We start from the raw sequence: 19,403 nt of genomic DNA on the forward strand, positions 1-19,403 counted from the left end.
CATAAAATAGTTTTTGAGGGTTGGATTGATACGTTGAAGGCGCTACCAGAAAATGCACCGCCCGCCACTGCAAAACAACCAATCTAACGGTGGTCTACCTTCTGGATAGGAACCTAATCTGGGGATAAGGCGCTTAAGTATGTCAATTGTTGACAAAATGGATTAAAGGTGGTCACAAAATTCATTTTTTGTTCTTTAATCACCTTTCAATACACACCTATGCTGTCATTTCATATTAGTAATACTTATGCTGAACCACTCCTTGTTATGGGGTAATCCCAGTTATTCCAGAATAAAAAAACAACAACTCACCTCTCAAGTTGGGCAATACAGAATCTAGATTCCCCTATACTACTGATATTATTGTTTGGTCTTTGGCGAGCTCCCCCCGCGCCATAAAGATTTTAAGAGATTGGGTTGAATGCGCAAACTCAAAAGGGAGACTAGACTGTTTGTTATGTATTATTTGACTAGTCTGTCAGTGGACAGACAACCCGGCTGTTGATGATTTGTGCAAACTGTGGTACTATAAGGCCCCTGAGGGATAAATGAATCTGGAGTGAGTCATGCAACTGCAAATAAAAAGCATCCAGTCGGTGCAGAATTCCACTCCCACCAGAAATGCATGTTTGAGCAAGTCGCACAAAATGCCAACCTGGCTAACATAGTAGCATTGGGGGGGGGGGGGGGGTGTCAAAATTGTATTGGAAGTATTTCTCAATGCAATGAGCAACGTTTGTGATATTTATCTGCGCCCACTGAGGAATTCCAGTGAGAAATACCTATTGGTTGCGTTCATCTTGGGACTTTGATCGCGTCTGAGAAATGTGTGGGCCTCTCGACATTCTACTTCTGCTCGATAGACATTATTTACCCTCCTACCCACACAGCTCAGAGGATTTCTGTATTCCCAGTTCAGCGGAAAGCTTTGTTATTGGTTGTTTCCGATCACCTTTGACACCACATGACATTGAAGAGCGAATCCCTGGGTAGGTTCCTCTGTGAAGTTACGTGAACTGCTATTTAAAGCACATTTTGTCACTCTGGGGCCCAAGTTGACAATGTCGTGTTGCTATTTATGATAGGGCCGAATAGTAAAATGGGTCCAAATGATGATGTTATACACTCATCTGATGACTCATCCATTTAGCAGATGTTTGTGGGATGTTGGTTAGTGCAAATGAAAATCAGACTCCACAATTTAAGATGTGTATTTTTTTTTAACAATAAACAGTGTCTAATTTGTTTGATTGTCGTCTTTTAATTTATGACAAAAAAAGTCTAAGAAAAATATCCTTATGAATTTGTGGAAACAGCTTTTTAGGCATGTCTGTAGGAATTAAGACTGAATATACATCTCCACACATTGATCTGTTTAAGTTGAATGAACATGACATGACTCACATTCTCCAGCAATTGCAATCACTAAATGTCAACATGAATGTTGACCCCTGGGAGTGGTACATTACATGTGTCTAGTAGTGAAGAAAGAAAACACAGCCTACATATGAAAATATAAATATGAAACAAAAAATCCTGTTATCACTACTTGGGAGGAAAATAACAACAATGTACAATATGTATATTTTATATACGCCTACAACTTGAAAATGTGCTTTGCATTGTTGTAATTTTCCCTAAGTAGTTATAATTTGTCTGGCTTTATTGATGATAACTGTATATGCACTTAGATTAACATATATTATACTATTTTTTTTAAATAAATAAAGTAATGAAGTTACTGGAAATTTTAAACTTGATTTTAACAGAGTTACAGCACCTTCTAGTGGTCAATACACCTTACTGACCCGTTTAGTAATTGTAACAACGCGGTGAAAACGCCGGAATGAAAAAGTACAAAGGAAACTACAGGTAACAAAATCATTTTTTAAAATACATCACTTCATGTTTATACTGAAAACAAACGGGATTATGGCAATTCAACCATGCCAAAACTTTTTCATGCTTAGATCGGGTGAAAGGAAGCATTTGTGATTGTTTTTGCTGCAGGCCAACTACTCTCCCACCCAGCCAGCCGTTCATAAAGATGGGGCGAGAAGGAGGGGGTCCATTGTTTTCGAATAGCTCAGTTGACCTAGTTATTTATCGACAGAGAAATAAGCATTTTAACCTTTGTTTTTACCCGACTATAACCCTCGCATGGGCAGTAATTATCAAGAATTGAAAAGAACGTGTTGCAGGCGAGGGTGATTTAACATATACAATAAGCAATTAAATGACAGCGAGGACATTGTACGAGGAAGTTGGGACAGCTATGATGATTTAATTAAAAAATATAACAACAACAGCAACTTTCCGCTCAGAGAGATCAAATAATGTGTTGGCAAATTTGCTCCATCTAGTGACCAGCGTTGCTACTTTGGTTGCTAGCAGGGAAGCTAACATGTGGGAGGAGCAACCATGCGGGTGAGCGAGTTCGGAAATCGCCGAGACACGCTCGTGCTTGTTCGTAAATCCGAAAGGAGACGAAGTATATCACCGCTTCGCACGCGTGTATGAAGCCCAGCCATTGGTTGGAAAAATCAGTCAATCAGCCCTGTATCGATTCGATACCATGACAATGCATCTAGGAGGTGTCGACAAATTTAACGTCATATGTACTGATATTTTACAAACACCAAATAATTATCATTAGACTATTGAATTTCTTAAGATGCTTGTAAAGGTATTGCAAAAAAAGAAAAATATATGTTGGATAAAATTTGTGTTTTAATAACTTTTAACGGGTGCAAGAGACAAACTAAGCAAGATGGACAGAAATGCTGTCAAGAAAAACACAAATATATGTTTTAAATAAATTAATAGAATTCAAATGCAGGTGACCAAAACGCGAAAAATCACGCGATCAGTTCTAGTGCATAGTACATATAGATAGTACGTATATAAGGTAGAAGAGCAGCGCCAGTATCGATATCCTGGGGCCGATGTAACGTATGCGTCTAAATATCGAGGCAAATATCGACATCTTTTGCTGCTTGCATCGACCCACCCACCACCACTACAAGGAAAGGAGGGCGTGCGTTAGTTGTTGAATGACAGCCCGACCGGCAGCGTTGTGTTTGGTTCAAGTGTTCCAAGTGCGGACGGGACGACGCAGCCTGTGGAATAGACCCACGTGAATGAAACCCACTTTATTCAGACAGTTTCCTTTAGCCCAGCCGTCGTTGCGTTGTCGTTGAGGACCAAGTGACGCTTGCAGGCCGAGGCGAGGTGCTCGCAGGTTAGTAGTCCGGCGTCTTCTTCGGGGATCGAGGAAACCATCAAAAGTAAACAACGATCCTCGATCTGTTCAAACTCCCCCTTTTTTAAAATAACCCAAACATCCACGGCCATCAAACCAGTCTGCCACAATGGCCCATATTCGGCTCTGGGCTTTATTTATTGACGCCCAGACTGCGAACAGCGCGTAGTGAGTGAGCTTTTTTGGCCACTAATTTATTATTTATTTATTTGGGATAGGGAGCCAATCAAATCTGCTATTCAAATCCACGCTTATGTGAGTGACCTATATCTGATGTATGTGCGTCAAGAGCCCGCAGTTACCTTAACGCTAGAGCAGACAGCATGGGGACGAACGGGCTAGACACGCAGACGCAGCCGTCTAGCGGCGTGTCCGGGACGGACCGCTGCTCCGCGGTGGGTCCCCCCGACGAGCGGGGCGATGCTGGCCAAGATTCGGACCGGAAGGCGGACGACTCTTTACCTGCGAACGAGTGCAAAGTGGCCCAGGAGGACAGCGCAGTGCAACTTATCGACAGCGGGCACAAGGCGTTTGCAGCCCCGGCTCTTGAACCTGACACGGCGGAGAAGAAGCGCGGAGGATTCGTTCCGCCCGATGGTGGTTTTGGATGGCTGGTGGTTTTGGCAGCTACCTGGTGCAACGGCTCCATCTTCGGGATTCAGAACTCCTTTGGCATCCTGCATATAATGCTGGTGAAGGAGCATGCGGACCCCGAGGACAAGACTTCTCAGTTCAAAGTGGGTAAGTAGGATACTATACGTGCAGTCTACATGAAATTACTGTCTTCGGATGTGGGTCGTTTTGCATCTCAAGAGCGGCTGTCAGGAACGGTGGGCTAGTACATGAGGCTTTTCTCCCAATTCATTTGCTTTAGTTCTAGTAGAAATTTGAAATCTGGTTATGATTGCAGTTAACGAGTTACCTACAGTAGCGGTCCCCCAATCGCCGGTCCGTCAGAGGAATAAATATTAATGTTTTCAATCTTGTCCTACTACTGGAAATGAAAAAAGTTGTTATAATCGAACAAGTAAAAATTGTCTATTATGCTAGGGATCTTCTTTTTTTTTTTGGACATCTATCGCCATCAATAAGTTCACTTTTTTGGCCAAAACTAAACTGATTTGGTCCCCATGAGATCTAGTCGGCTTGCAAAGCAAACTTGAGTTTGATACCCCTGAATTAAAACATTTGCTATATAAATTCTGCCTCAACAGTCAGTCAGGTTTCAGGACTGTTACAAAACATTTCAATCTGAAATCATATATCTATACTTCAATTTAAGCCTTTCCAGCCTTCAATACCACACAATCTCCATAGAAACCATTTTTTTATGAGTAGAGAAGTAGTCCCCCCTCTGCGATGTTTGTTTGAAACCAGGTAAGACCAGATGTTAAGGCCTTTGTGAGCAGATGTGTGGTGAAGAAGCCCCGCTTGAGTCATCCTGCCTCAAATCGGTCTTTTTCCTCTCACGCCGAATGACACAAACGCCGCGGGTACATTTTGTAGACGCGCTGGTTGTCCATCCGGCCCACACATTCGACTGGGCTTTCTTCACCCTTGGCAACATCTCAATTTTCCCTTAAATGTTCTGCTGTTTTAGGTATTTATTAGTCTTATCATAACACACGGTGTATTATCTGATGGAATTTCACAAGGAATATTAGAAATAAACATGAACTGGTTAGTTTTAGGTCTGAGTTTGACTCGATACTCCATTGCGATGAGAGAAATCGTAGTTAGTCTTTTAAAATGTACTTTTTTTTCTCGCAACTTTAGACTTGGAAGTTTTTGGGCTTGCGTTTTGTGCAAAGACCTCAGTGCAAAATTTAGTTGTATATTCATTTTCCACTGGTTATGTTCATTATTTGGCATTTCTTTGAACTTTTTTTTTACGTCGTTGCCTGAAGGTGCCGGAAAAAATATTGGCAGGACGTGACTGTTTGGGATATTAGATTTCCAGGAATTGACCTAATTCGAGTGGCGTTCTTCGTAAAGCTCGCCTCCACCGGGATCAGACCATTGTTTGCTACTTTGTTTACCTGCATATTTTTCGTACACGGTCGATTGGTCGCTGGTCTTTTGGTCGCCGATCTTTTGGTCGCCCGGAAGGTTATTGATAATTACCATTTAAATCGTTGCTCAAATTCCCTAAATGCAAACTGCGAATTACTATTTAGTCATACTTAATGCCCTAGTAATTATTAGGCTAAAGAAAAGCTCAAAATTTCCCGGACTTTTATTGTTTTTTGTTGGAGAACTTGTTAAGACCCTGACTGACGTCGCTTCTTAAAGGGACAACGCATGTACATACAAACTCTTATACACTCACACGTCGGTCGCCTCAGTGAAACTGCTCATGGCCATTGTTGGCTTTTATTGATGCGTAGACCGTGTTGTTTTACCTTGTTTTGTCGTCGGTCTTTTGGTCGCCCGTTGTCGCGGTCAGGGCGACCAAAAGACTGCGACCAAAAGACCGGCGACCAAAAGACCGGCGACCAAAAGACCGGCGACCAAAAGACCGGCGACCAAAAGACCGGCGACCAAAAGACCGACGACCAAAAGACCGGCGACCAATCGACCGCACACTATTTTTTTGTTTTGTTTACATAACAGGCTATCGACAATGTTGATAACGTTCCTCAGAGTATCGCACCTTCACCTTGTTGCTTTCAAGGAACAAAAGAACATGTAAACCAAGTTCACAACACCAAATTTTCAGGCTTTGCGCCTCGAATTCATTCCAGGCTGGAATCGCAGTCACGAGTAAACGTTAAGGTCGTGCTTTCGGAAAAGGATTAAGGTTCTTAGAACGTACGCTGGAACAATTTCAACCCTCCGCTATCAACGGTGAAAGCATTTATGTGGAGGAAAATAAACTGGGGAGCGCAGATATTTTATCAGCTTGATGTATTTCACGATATCTGTGTTATATCTTAAAAGTCCAAGAGGCGTTTTTAAACATACTGTATGGTTTCTGGACTCTCCCGTGAGGTCAAGATGAAAGATTCTTTATAATCTGGCTTGGAAAATGGGGCAGTACATTTTGTCTTCCATTTTCTGAATTCCCCTTACATAATTATTAGTTGGCCAGAATTTAAAAAGGATTAAAATCAGTCCAACAATAGTTGAAAGAACAAAACAGCCTGTTCTGAACAAAACAAAACCATTAAAGCTTCATTGCAAAAGAAGCGTTTCCATTGCTTTTGATCCATTGTGCACGCCCCTTTTCATATCCTGCCTCACTGCTATGAATGGTTTTGTGTTATGTTTGTACACATTAAATTCATTTCCGAACCGCTGATCCTCACAAGAATCGCAAGGGTGTCGGAGCCTTTCCTAGTCAGCGATTAAGCAGTAGGGGGGTACATCAAAATGGCTTGCCGGCTAATTACAGGGTACAGGGAGACGAAAAACTGATTTTGGATTGTTCAATTAGCCCAAGGGTGTCAAACTCGGGTTGGTTCGCGGGCCGCATTAACGTCAACTCCATTTCATGTGGGCCGGAACATTTTAGATCTAATATCTAGATTTTTTTTATTTTTTAAAATTGGATTAAAAGAACTGGATCAAAAGCCCTAAATAGTCCGTTTTTATAGATCTAAAGCACACTTTTTTTTCTTAGTAATGGAAAATGTCTTTTAATCATGTTTTTTATTTCAAATGGAAACAAAATATTTTTTTAAAGTGGAAAATGGAAAATATTTGTATATTTATTTTTAGATTTTACAAAATGCTCTTCGAACTAAAAACACAAAAGAAAAATAGATTACAAAAATTGCAATGATTGTTTTTAAAAAGGGGGAAATCAGGAAATGTAATGTACATCTATAATCTTCATTTGAATTTGATCTTAAAACAGATAGTCGGCACTCATGATTTACTTTTTTCGGGCCACACAAAATGATTCGGGGGGCCAGATTTGGCCCCCGGGCCGCCACTTTGACACCTGTGAATTAGCCTATCAAGCATGTTTTTGGAATGTGGGAGGAAAACGGAGTATCCAGAGAAAACCCACGTAAATCCCACACAGGAAGACCTGAGCCCACCTTGGATGTTCGCATACCTTTTTCCTCTTTTTTACATTGTAAGTTTATTTAATTACTGAAGAACTTGATGTCAGATATTCATCATTTTTGCAGCTGATTAAAAAAAAACTAAACTAAATCCTCGAAATAAAATATCGACTTAAAATAAAGTTGGCACAATTTCAAATTTAATCTGGACATGGTGTGTTTTAATGGGAATGTAGTTTATGTTTTACTTCTTGTCATTCTCAGAATAATCTTTGACGCGTCCCTTCTTTTGGCGAAAAAAAAAAAACCCAGAAAAAGGCCAGCAGTCCAGTTAATCCTTTTGATGCTCAATGAACCAGGGGTCCCGGGGTGGGTAGGCTGAGGTCACATGCAATGTGTTGACATTTTCTACATGCTATCTTTGTGAATATTTGCTTTAATGCAGACACGGTGGACCCGACGTTCTGGTTTGGTCAAACCGAGCTCTCCTAATATTTGCTAAATCGACTGAGTGGTTTTTTTTAGAGGCATTTGTTTCCCCCCCAAAAAACCTTTACATGAATTCCAAACAGAGGAACTTCAGTTGGCTTCCAAGCCCACTGCGTTAAACCGTTGCAGCCAGTGGGCCGTTTATTAGGTCCAGGTGGTCTCCATTTGTCTTAAGAACTCAACAATGGCATGTGAGGTTTCATTCCTATTGTGCCAACAAGTACAAAAACCCTGCAACGCCAAGATGTGTACTCAGCTGCACTCTGCTCAGTCTAATACAACACTGAAAGGGGGTCGGTAGGGTGGGGTCTAGGGTTTTTCAAATTCATTTGTGAGCTCTGATGAGGGAGGTTTTTTTTAGGTTCTCAGCTGGTTAGCATGTCGGCCTCACAATGGGGGATCTGGGTTCAAAGCTGTGTGGAGTTTGTATGTTCTCCCCGGGCCTGTGTGGGTTTTCTCCGGGTATTCCGGTTTCCTCCCACATTCCAAAGACATGCATGGTAGGCTGATTGAACACTAAATTGCCCCTAGGTATGAGTATGAGCGTGAATGGTTGTTTGTCTCTGTGTGCACTGCGATTGGCTGGCCAGCAATTCAGGGTGTTTCCCCCGCCTCGGGCCTGAAGTCAGCTGGGATAGGCTCCAGAACCCCCTGCGGCCCTAGTGAGGATAAAGCGGTTCAAAAAATGAGATGAAATGAGGTTCCCAGCTTCCTAAAAAAAATATCAAAGACTTGGAATGTTACTTTTTAAATAAACTGGACTTTGTTTAAGCAAAATTAAAAAAACAAACAAACAAAGGACTTAAATTTAAATACATGTGTTGATCCAAGCAGGTTTAAAAACTGGGTCACTGAGAAATGTTCACTTATTTTTAAACGTATTTCATGTATTTAAAAAATAATAATAATCAAAATGACTTAGCAGCGCCTGTGAAATTAGCATTTCAATATTTTTGAGACCACTTCTCCATTCGTTTCATGGCTGTGCTTCAAGGAGAGGACTGCTGATATCTCATTTAAATTGAGACAACATCAACCATGAATTATTTTTGACAACTTACCAGAAGAACTGGTTCCAACTGCACTATTTTTTAAACCACAAGTCGCACCTGAGTATAAGCCCTACTAGCTTAAGAGTGCACAATAAAAGGGGAAAATATATAATAAGTCACCCTGGAGTACAAGTTACACAAAATTATACATTAAAATAATACTGAAATAGTGAAAAACACAGCCAAAAAGTGCCTTTTAATGTAACATACTAATTGTTTTCTTTTGGGATAACTAGCGTAAAAACACAAGATAAACTGTTGGAGGTCAAAGTGAAAAAAAATAGAATGTAAATCGTGTATAAGACGATTTTAGAAGAATAAAATGTAAGTTCTAAAATAATTCAGTCCTTTTACTGTTGTACAAATTCTTGTGGGAACACTTCCATTCATTGAAATAACTCTAAATAAGTGTCAGAACGAAACTTCTCTCTCTCTCACGCTCCTTTTCTGTCTTTCAGTTGCAGATTCTTTGTGCAAGTACACTTGATTCAACTCATTCAGGGACAAATTGGAGCAAAGAGAGAGTGAAAAGTGGGCTCTGTATCACATGCTTTAGCCCCTCGCAACTACACAATATGGAACTGGAACTTGGGAAAAGTAAAACAAAAAATAATAAAGAAGCCCCATGGCAGTGTCAGGCGAAGCGAATGTCGATTCAGTATGAAGTGCTCAGGGAAGAAAGCTGACTATAAATGAAACGCATTCATTATTTGCCAACAAAGGACATGCTCGTTGCTTAAAACGGGCAATTAAGGAGGGCTGTCGAACTTGGTTCGCAGGACACATTCATGCCAAAAAGTTTTTTTATGTGGGATAAAGTTAGAAGTATATATCATTGTCTCAATTTGGGGACACATATCGCAAATGTCATGGAAAAATATGGACATTTTCGCCTGTTTTTGCCTTGATTTGGCTGAGCTGATATTAACCTCGAGTATATTCTGCTTCTTTTATTTCTAGCCTGGGTCGGAGCTCTTGCCATGGGGATGATTTTCTTCTGTTCGCCGGTGGTCAGCATGTTCACGGACCACTTTGGCTGTCGGAAAACTGCCGTCAGCGGGGCGCTCCTGGCCTTCGTCGGATTGCTGAGTTCATCTTTTGCAAAGTAAGCTCTATTTGATCCTTATTTGTTCGAGTAAGGCAGCTGAACAGTGGCTGCCCTTTATTATTATTATTATTTTTTAGCTGAAATACATTTGGATGCATGCATCCTGTTTAGAAAGATTTTTTTTTATATGGTGACCAAAAAAACCTCCAAACAGAAAAGTTTTGTATGTCATAAATTGTAGTTTAAAAATGTTTTATCTAATTTTCACCATCTGGGCATGCGGAAAATGATCCTAAAGGCCTATCCAAAATGCCTCTAGCAGAGTCTAGCTAAAAAGCAAATGAGATTGCACTCTTCCAATGCTAATCAAGCAAATTAACTCAGAAAATATTAAACATTGGCTTGCAAACATGTCATTAATATTCATCCTCCATACCGCACACCCCTGCTGGAGCCTATCCCAGCTGACTTTGGGCGAAAGGCAGAATCATTCAAATTAAAATGCATGAAAATAACTACAGTATGACGGATCAAAGCGAGAAGTAACAATTTTGTATGTGTAATCGTTATTTAAACGTTTAGTGCTAACTTGAGCATTTAGCTCAAACCAACTGGGTAATGCCTGGTTCTCAACTATCACACATTGTGTGCATTTTTTAAATGCATTTCATGCCCTATTCCACACATTTCTCACCCCCTTAAGATATTACTCAATCATATTCATAATGTAAAAAAAAAACAAGTTGTCAGATCATGAAAGCATTCCATGTAACTTTCATTTCAGGCACTGTAAATACAATTTTGTCTGCCTTATAGGTTTCACTTATAGGGCTAGATTTCAAAAGTCAAAGTATATATAATCTTTATATTAATAACATTTTAAATTGTATTTATTTGAATTTATTTATGCCCATTACTGGAAAAAAACACACAATCTCATTGTGAACCATTTTCATAATTTAAGAAACCTGCAATAGTGTTCTATTACATTTCTACATCAAAATAGTTTTCCATGAAAAAACTCATTAGTGAAGTCACTGTGCCATCTAATAATCTGTTATTCTTTTTTCTTTCTTTCTATTTTAGCTCCTTGAGTCTCCGCTATTTCACTTATGGCATACTGTTTGGCTGCGGCTCCTCCTTCGCTTTCCAACCCTCTCTGGTCATCCTCGGCCACTACTTTCGCCAACGCCTGGGCCTGGCCAACGGCGTGGTGACGGCGGGCGCCAGCCTCTTCTCTGTGGGTCTGCCGGTTTTGCTGAAAAAAGTTGCGGAGCCACTGGGACTGAGCAGAACCTTCCAGATCCTCAGCGTCTTCATGCTGGTGCAAGCCTTGCTGGCACTAACGTTCAAGCCGCTGCTGCCCGCCGGACCTCGCCCGCCGGCCCAGTCTCAATCCCAGGCACCGGTGACTCCGCAGAATGGGAGCTGGTGGAACAAAGTGCTGGCGGGGGTCAGAAAATACTTCAACCTGCGAGTCTTTCGCATCCTCACCTACCGCGTGTGGGCGTTTGGAGTCGCCACGGCTGTACTTGGATACTTTGTGCCTTATGTCCATCTGGTAAGAATATTACGCCTTTGCTTCTATACGTGCAGCCATTTGATAGACATTGATATTTTTTTTACAGCCGTAACAGTCTGACAATAAGATTTCAAAGTAAAATTAAGAGGCAAATTTAAAAAATTCGACTTTGAAATAGGTAAAAGACCATTTATTTTGTCTTCATTGCACTGTAAGGAGGAACAGAATCTCCAGTAAAGAATAACACTGACATATAAAAAAGAAAAAAAAATGCATATTTTTATTGGGATTAGAAAATGCAAGAATAGAATACTTCTCATCTCATTTCATTTTATGAACTGCTTTATCCTCACTAGGGTTGTGGGGGGTGCTGGAGCCTATCCCAGCTGAGGCTGCCAGCCAATCGCAGGGCACAAGGAGACGGACAACCAATCAATCATAGCTAGGGGCAATTTAGTGTCCAATTTTGAGTGTCCATGCATGTCTTCGGAATGTGGGAGGAAACCGGAGTGCCCGGAGAAAACCCACGCAAGCGAACAGTCAAAGTCTACACATGTGGACCAACCTGGTTTTGAACCCAGGTCCCCCACTGTGAGGCCAACACGCTAACCACTCATCCACCGGTCCGCCCAGAATAGAATACTTAGAATTCATAATTGGTCGGTAAGAAAATGTTAACATTCCAGGAAAATGTAGTCACAAATATTGCCTGGGTAAAACTGTATAACAAAATAGCAATTTATTGTCTGAATAATGCCTCGTTTAATAGCAATAATTTGACATTTCAATTTTTTCTTTCTTTCCAGGAAGTCAAAAATATTTAGAATATTTTACCCCGTAGTGCACATGTGTTAAAGTGGCGGCCGGGGGGCCAAATCTGGCCCGCCGCATCATTTCGTGTGGCCCGGGAAAGTAAATCATGTGCCGACTTTCTGTTTTAGGATCAAATTAAAATGAAGAGTATAGATGTATATTAAATTTGCTGATTTCCCCCCTTTTAAATCAATCATTTTAATTTTTTAATCAATTTTTTCTGTTTTTAGTTCAAAAATCATTTTGTAAAATCTAAAAATATATTAAAAAAGGTAAAATAAACATTGTTTTAGATCTATAAAAAATGGAATATTCAGGGCTTTTAATCCAGTCCTTTTAATCCATTTATTTAAAAAAAATCTAAATATTATATCTAAAATGGTCCGGCCCACATGAAATCAAGTGGACGTTAACGCGACCCGCAAACCAACCCGAGTCTGACACCCTTGCCGTAGTGTATTAGTTTTTGTAGCAAGTCAGCAAGAATGCTACCTACATGGGTGTATAAAAGCATTTTACAGAAAAGGGTTTTGTGTAAAAACTGCTGTTTAGAGCTACAAATTTGAGACGAGTCCATCCAGATGTCGGATGTTCCAGTCTCGGCCTCCCCCTGCCAGATCTGTTGTCTCAGGCCCCTCCAAAGATGTAAACACAGCCCCGGCCTTTGTAATGGTTCGAACGCTTCAGGAAACCTTTCCCGAATAGCTCCTCTGTTTCCAAAAATATGCTCATTTATGTTCAAAGCAGTGAAAATAGTCCATCTTGTACACAAAAACATGAGAGGGTTTTCTGTTTGAGATGTTTTTTTTAAGGGATTGGTTGGGGGTGGGGTGGGGACAGGGGGCTCTCCCTTCTAACCTAAACATTCGTATATCCTTGCTGTGCTTTTTAAAAAATGGGTGTTTTTTTGCAGGAAATTCGACTTTGTTGACAGTCTATTTTGTGGTCAAGTATGAACAAAATATATGAAAATTGTTTCTCCATTTTTCGCGTCACAGATGAACTTTGTCAACGAGCAGTTCAATGAGACCAAGAAGGAATGGGTACTCCTGGTGTGTATCGGAGCATCGTCGGGTGTGGGGCGTCTCACGTTCGGAAAGGTCGGCGACCTCATTCCGGGCCTGAAGAAAATCTACATGCAGGTTAGAAAAGAGTTTCAAGATAGTGACTTTTCTCTGTGTTCAACGTTTACTTGAAATTTAAACCCTCACGGATTGCTCACTAAGTGCAGAAGGCATACATTGACTTTATAGCATGTATTTATATTTTATTTGCGGAACAACACAAGGTAAATATAGTATACTCTCAAGTTTCAACTATGCAGTTTAGCCATTATGTACATGTATATTATAAATGATGTATAAAGCTTTATGGGGAATAGTTTTAAGGGGGACGCCCTTTCAGTTGTATTTCACGTTATAAGTAAGTACATTTGTATTATTCTGTAACAATTTACCCCTAAAACTCAACATAAATTTTATTCTTGTCAAATCCTGCCGAATGAAATGACTCTAATGAATGAGAATATCCATAAACATCTAACATAGTTATGTTTTTAATACAATACAGAAATATGGGCAGCTAAGATATGATAAAATGAAAAGAAAATAGTGTTTATTTAAACTGTGTAACTGTTTCGTGTGAGTTACAAATGTAGGTAGGTACATTTTATATTTTACTTTTGTCCTGATACAGTCTCATCTTCATACATTGTCCATGAAATATGTAATGACATTTTCTGTCTTGAAGCTCCGTGGAACACGGTGTGCTGTACTTTTTAAATAAAAGCCAGGACAAAAACCTCCACAGATAATGGCTAACTTCAAATAAACTATTAACTTCATTCGAACATGTTTGTTATTGAAGCAAGTCCTGGGCAAAGGCATATTAGTACACAGAACCAAAGTTCATTCAGTAGAAGTTTAGATGAATATTGATTTGTACTCATACAAGAGTTTGCTAATGAAAAACTGCTGGATATTGCCAGGGGTGATTCAATTCCAAGCGAGTAGAAAAGATACAAACACAGTTGAGTCGAGTAGAATGAGGTGAAGCACCATGTCTCCCCCGCGTACTCGTGTAACGTTTCAAATGACATGGCTTTCTTTGTCCATGTCCTTAAAATATGTTTTTCTCATTGTTACTACTAAGAGGCTTCTTTTCAATTTCTACCCAATTTAGTGGCCACGACATCCAAGTACATAAAAAAAATCTAATAAATGAATATAAATTGTAGCCTGATGCAAACACTGCACTTTATCAAGTACATAATTATTAAAGCACAACATCCAAACATACCGACGCTTCCTGTATTCGCTAACAAACTGAAATTCAATGTCTATTTTAAGAGATTTTTTTGCACTTTATGGAATGCAGGTAGCCATCTGAACACTTGCCAGCTACAAAAATAGACACACCATATGGCTTTCACTCCCTGTCCTCATACCAAATGTCAATACAGACGCTCCCCTACTTACGAACGAGTTAGGTTCCGAGCGATTGTTCATAAGTTGAATGTGTTTGTAAGTTGATTCAGTGCTATAATTTGTATTATTATTTATGTTTAAGGCCTATATAAGTATATTGAAGGTTTATATAAGTGCATTTGTATGTTTAAGGCTTGTATAAGTAACACACATTGGTTTGTACTGAAAAAAACATTTAATAAAATGGAAAGAATATATACAGTACTGTAGAGAGAGAGAGAGAGAGAGAGAGAGAGAGAGAGAGAGATAGAGAGATTTATGTATTAGAAACTGGCCGAAAGAAGCGATCTAATGACGATTGCACATTTTGTGCAATTAAACATGCAAACACTTTTTCTGTTCACTGTACATTATTAAACACTATTAAGCTTCATTAAAAAAACTATATTTTTACTAAACACCATGGTGCCCTGAGGTACAATTAGAAATAATTGAAAACGACCGTATTTCAAATCGGATTTAGTATTTTTTTTTTCTCGCTTATTCTCACCAGGGTTGCGGGGGTGCTGGAGCTTATCCCGGCTCACAATGAGACAAACAACTGTCCGTGCACACACTTTTAGAACAATTTGGAGGCTTCCAATCAGCATGTTGCACCTTTTTGGGATGTAGATGGAGACCGCAATATTTTTGTACATTTAATGTAGTGACACTGAGGCTCTTTTTTTGGCATACAGACGCTCCCCTACTTACGAACGAGTTAGGTTCCGAGCGATTGTTCATAAGTTGAATTTGTTTGTAAGTTGATTCAGTGCTATATTTTGTATTAGGGCTTGTATAAGTACCACGCATTGGTTTGTACTAAAAACATTTAATAAAATGGAGAGAATATGTACAGTACTATAGAGAGAGAGATTTATGTATTAGAAACTGGCCGAAAGAAGCGATCTAACGACGATTGCACAGTTTTCTTCTTTTTTTCATCATAAATGATGCGGTAGCACTGTATGGCATCATTCAATTGATTTGCAAACTTTGTGCAACGTTCAATATTTGGGTCCTGCTGCTCGATCTTTCTGTTTATAAATGGTACTGACGGTCGAACGATTCAAGTTGTATGACCGTGAAATGCTCACCACTCTCACGCGCATCAAGCTTCGTTATTATTGACACTCGTTTCAAATGCAATGGCTTGCCTCTTCCTTGCAACTCCCTCAATAGAAGCCTTTCGCTTTTTACCAACCATATTCAATAATGGATGCACGAGATATTTAATGATACAAATGAAAAAGGTTCTTTGCACACTGGAGATACGTTCACGCACTTCCGCATTGCAACGAAGAAGGTAGATGCTGGGTGAGCTGAGCCCTCACAGCGCCAGGCGTATTAGCGGCGGAAAGAAGCACTACTCGGAAAAAAATACAAAATCGAACTTACGAACATTTTTCGACATAAACGCAATTTGCAGACATGTTCGTATGTACCGTTGTTCGTAAGTCGTATGTTCGTAAGTAGGGGAGCGTCTGTACTACATATCTAAATGCATTAAAAATCATGCAAAACAACCCTATCTGAAAACAAAAAAAAAATACACATTTATTTTGCCGGGTGGAATGTCAATTAAAAATTCCATATGCCTCTCATTAACGGATCAAACATTTGGACCAGTCCACCAACATAGTACTTAAACATAGTAAAAATATGTAGACATAATGGCACATAGTGTTAAAATGGAAAAATGTGACAGTTTTTTTGTCTTTTCTAGGTGGTCTCCTTTATAGCCCTGGGTATCATGTCCATATTGATCCCTCAATGTTCTCTCTTCGAGGAGCTTGTGGTCATTTGTGTATTTTTGGGACTGTGTGACGGATGCTTCCTCACCATGATGGCTCCCATAGCTTTTGAGCTAGTTGGGCCCATGCAGGCGTCACAAGCCATTGGATACCTCTTAGGTCTCATGTCTATTCCCATGACTGCAGGTCCACCCATCGCAGGTAAGGGGATGAGATTTTAAACCGCTTTTAAAAAAAATCCGCAGCTAAAAGACTAAAATGTGTGTGTGTGTGGTTTAGTGTAGTTGGAAACAGAATGATGGGCTTGGGCTATCTCGAGGCTAAAAAATGTCCGTGTTCAACTCGTTTTACAACTCACGTGTCTGCTAAGCAAATGTTTAATCTCTTTAAGGCAAGAACGGCACACTAATATGAGCACAGAGGTCTTCATTTATTGATTCATTTTTGCTCTATATTATGACCTATTTTGAGTCTAAGACTTCATATTTCAAACAGAGCAGGCTTTGAAGCATTCTCGCAAGTTTCAAGTGTTTGGAAAATCCAACACTAAAGTTGATTAGTGTTTATAGTCACAAAAAGAGAGGTTTTTTTTCCCTGAATTGAAAATGCTGCACAAAACTTGGCCTTATTTCTAAATGGATTTTAGGTTAATTTAATGAATTGCCATTTGTGTGCAGAATTTTTTGGGGAATACAGGATCGTAAACTTATTACACTAATTACCACCCAACCACCCATATGACAATGATTAAAATAGTCATTTTGTTATTAAAAATATTAATATAGCATAGGTTTTATTCCCTGAAATATAGATTTGATATTAATGTAAACAAGATACTGTGCTAACGTTTTCTAACATTATAACACAACTGTACTTCATAATGATGAATGTATTATTTAACGTTGGTTTCTTTTATGCTGCTATTTAAAAAAAATGTCTTTAAAAGATTTTGCTCTGACTAACCCACATGTGTCAAAGTGGCGGCCCGGGGGCCAAATCTGGCCCGCCGCATCATTTTGTGTGGCCCGGGAAAGTAAATCTTTCTGTTTTAGGATTACATTTCCTGATTTTCCCCCTTATAAATCAATAATTGTAATTTTTTAATCTATTTTTTCTGTGTTTTTAGTTCAAAAAACATTTTGTAAAATCTAAAAATCTATTTAAAAAAGCTAAAATAAACATTGTTTTAGATCTATAAAAAACGGAATATTCAGGGCTTTTAATCCAGTTCTTTTAATCAATTTATATAAAAAAAATCTAAATACTAAAATGGTCCGGCCCATGTGAAATCAAGTTGACGTTAAAGTGGCCCGCGGACCAACCCGAGTCTGACACCCTTGGACTAACCAGTTCGAATCTGTAAAAAACGTAAAAAAGTAAAATAAAATAAAAAAGTAAGATGAACTCAAAATCTGATTGGCTCATGCACACACCCATTGCTAATATGATTTAAGTCACGTTTAGCCGGCATGACATGCTTTGAAGGCCTTCGACAGGTTAGATTAACTTTGCAGAACATAAAAAAGATTTACTGGAAGCAGCGAAGCTAAAAAAAAAAATCCACTCTGTTCTTTTCTAACCATTGGCAATCTGATTTAGCAGGAATTCCCTAAGCGAGGATTATCTTTCTCCTCCCCTCAGGTCTGCTTCACGACTACTTCGGGGATTACACCATGGCCTTCTCCGCAGCCGGTGTTTCCCCCATAATTGGAGGGGCGGTGCTTTTCTGCGTACCGCTGATCCAGTGGCGATCGGAACGTGGACGGACGGCGGCGCCGGAAGAGACGACCGCTCGCATGTTGCCCGGTGATCAACTGACCCCCAAGAGCTGCTCCAACGGAGACGCGCTGCCCGGCTACTCTGATGCCGAGACGCATATTTGACCCACAAGGATGGTAACTCTTCATACTTTCACATACGTTTGTGACGGGTGGAAATGAGTCCCGTTTGTTCTCTCAAAGGACCTTTTGGCATCCTAGATTTCTCCTCCCCTAAGGTGACTCTCCTGACATTTTTGACCTTGCTAGGAAAAATGGAGCGTGTCATCCACTTTTGAAGATGGAGATGGTAAAAAGGTTCACTGCTCGACAGTTAAACGGGAAAAAAATGGTGTCTGATAGGGAAGCAAATTTGGTAGGCAGACAATGGCTGTTTATATTTAGTTATCCCATTAAAAAGAAATTAAAAAAAGCTAGCTAGCACTGATTAATAAGTCCGAATGTAGACTATGTTACTTAAAAAAACAACAACAATGTACAGTGGTACCTCGACATACGATCTTAATCCGTTCCGGGACTGAGATCGTATGTCGAGCTTTTCGTAACTCGAGCGAACGTTTCCCATTGAAATGAACTAAAAACAAATTAATTCGTTCCAACCCTCTGAAAAAAAAAAACAGGATATTGGATTGGAAAAAATATTTTATTTCTTCTAATTCGCCATCTATTAACAAATACACATAACTAGTGGTTTAATAGTAATAAAATGTGTTTAATATAACTAAAAATGGGCGGATTTCGCCGACGGGACAGACGCAGGGGGGGGGGGGGGGTCTCCATGACAACGCACTCGTAATGGAACAAACAAATTTAAATTAACTTGGATTAATATATACAGACACACTCAAACATACGTTTAATGTAACTTTACACAAAACTGAATTCTAATTTTGTTTTAATCTTTTTTTTACCTTCGTTCTGGGCGGGTTAGCTGTTTGCCACGCCTCCACCCTCACGTTCGCTATCGATAGGCTGTTTGCTGTTGTATTCCCTTCAAAATATTCCGAAAATGATGCACACAAATGTCCTCACAATAGGATGACTCACGACCGCTTACCAACGAGAAGTAGTCTTGAATGAGCGATCGCGGGAGCGAACAGGCTAAGGAAGGAATAACAGCCTACCCACGTATTGATTGTGGGTAATGAAGTTTTATTCTGAGAAAGTGTGCCATTGGCTATCGGTGTTGTGTGCACGAGTATACTTC

General features: G+C 39.7%; 1 protein-coding gene across 3 annotated transcripts; it reads left to right on the forward strand.

Moving 5' to 3' along the window:
• The first annotated feature begins 1,856 nt into the window (after window positions 1-1,856).
• Window positions 1,857-18,956, forward strand: slc16a2 (solute carrier family 16 member 2). Of its 3 annotated transcripts, none has more exons than XM_077609884.1 (7): window positions 1,857-1,872; window positions 3,481-4,003; window positions 9,777-9,921; window positions 10,951-11,425; window positions 13,198-13,341; window positions 16,391-16,619; window positions 18,060-18,956. In XM_077609884.1, exons 2-7 carry the CDS (start codon window positions 3,586-3,588, stop codon window positions 18,299-18,301), a joined length of 1,653 nt encoding a protein of 550 aa, XP_077466010.1. In that variant the 5' UTR covers window positions 1,857-1,872; window positions 3,481-3,585; the 3' UTR covers window positions 18,302-18,956. The 3 variants fall into 3 exon arrangements, with proteins under 3 accessions (XP_077466010.1, XP_077466009.1, XP_077466008.1); XM_077609883.1 differs by lacking the exon at window positions 1,857-1,872 and having other exon boundaries at window positions 2,950-4,003; window positions 18,060-18,313; window positions 18,380-18,956; XM_077609882.1 differs by lacking the exon at window positions 1,857-1,872 and having other exon boundaries at window positions 2,950-4,003.
• The last annotated feature ends 447 nt before the right edge of the window (window positions 18,957-19,403 follow it).

This window comes from Stigmatopora argus, chromosome 9 (assembly GCF_051989625.1).
Source record: "Stigmatopora argus isolate UIUO_Sarg chromosome 9, RoL_Sarg_1.0, whole genome shotgun sequence".
Taxonomy (NCBI): domain Eukaryota; kingdom Metazoa; phylum Chordata; class Actinopteri; order Syngnathiformes; family Syngnathidae; genus Stigmatopora; species Stigmatopora argus.

Coding starts and splice junctions, on each gene's coding strand:
- slc16a2 (XM_077609884.1), top strand. CDS start 3,586: ATGGGGACGAACGGGCTAGACACGCAGACGCAGCCGTCTAGCGGCGTG. Junction 13,342..16,390: donor TGAAGAAAATCTACATGCAG/GTTAGAAAAGAG, acceptor TGTCTTTTCTAG/GTGGTCTCCTTTATAGCCCT. Junction 16,620..18,059: donor TGCAGGTCCACCCATCGCAG/GTAAGGGGATGA, acceptor TCCTCCCCTCAG/GTCTGCTTCACGACTACTTC.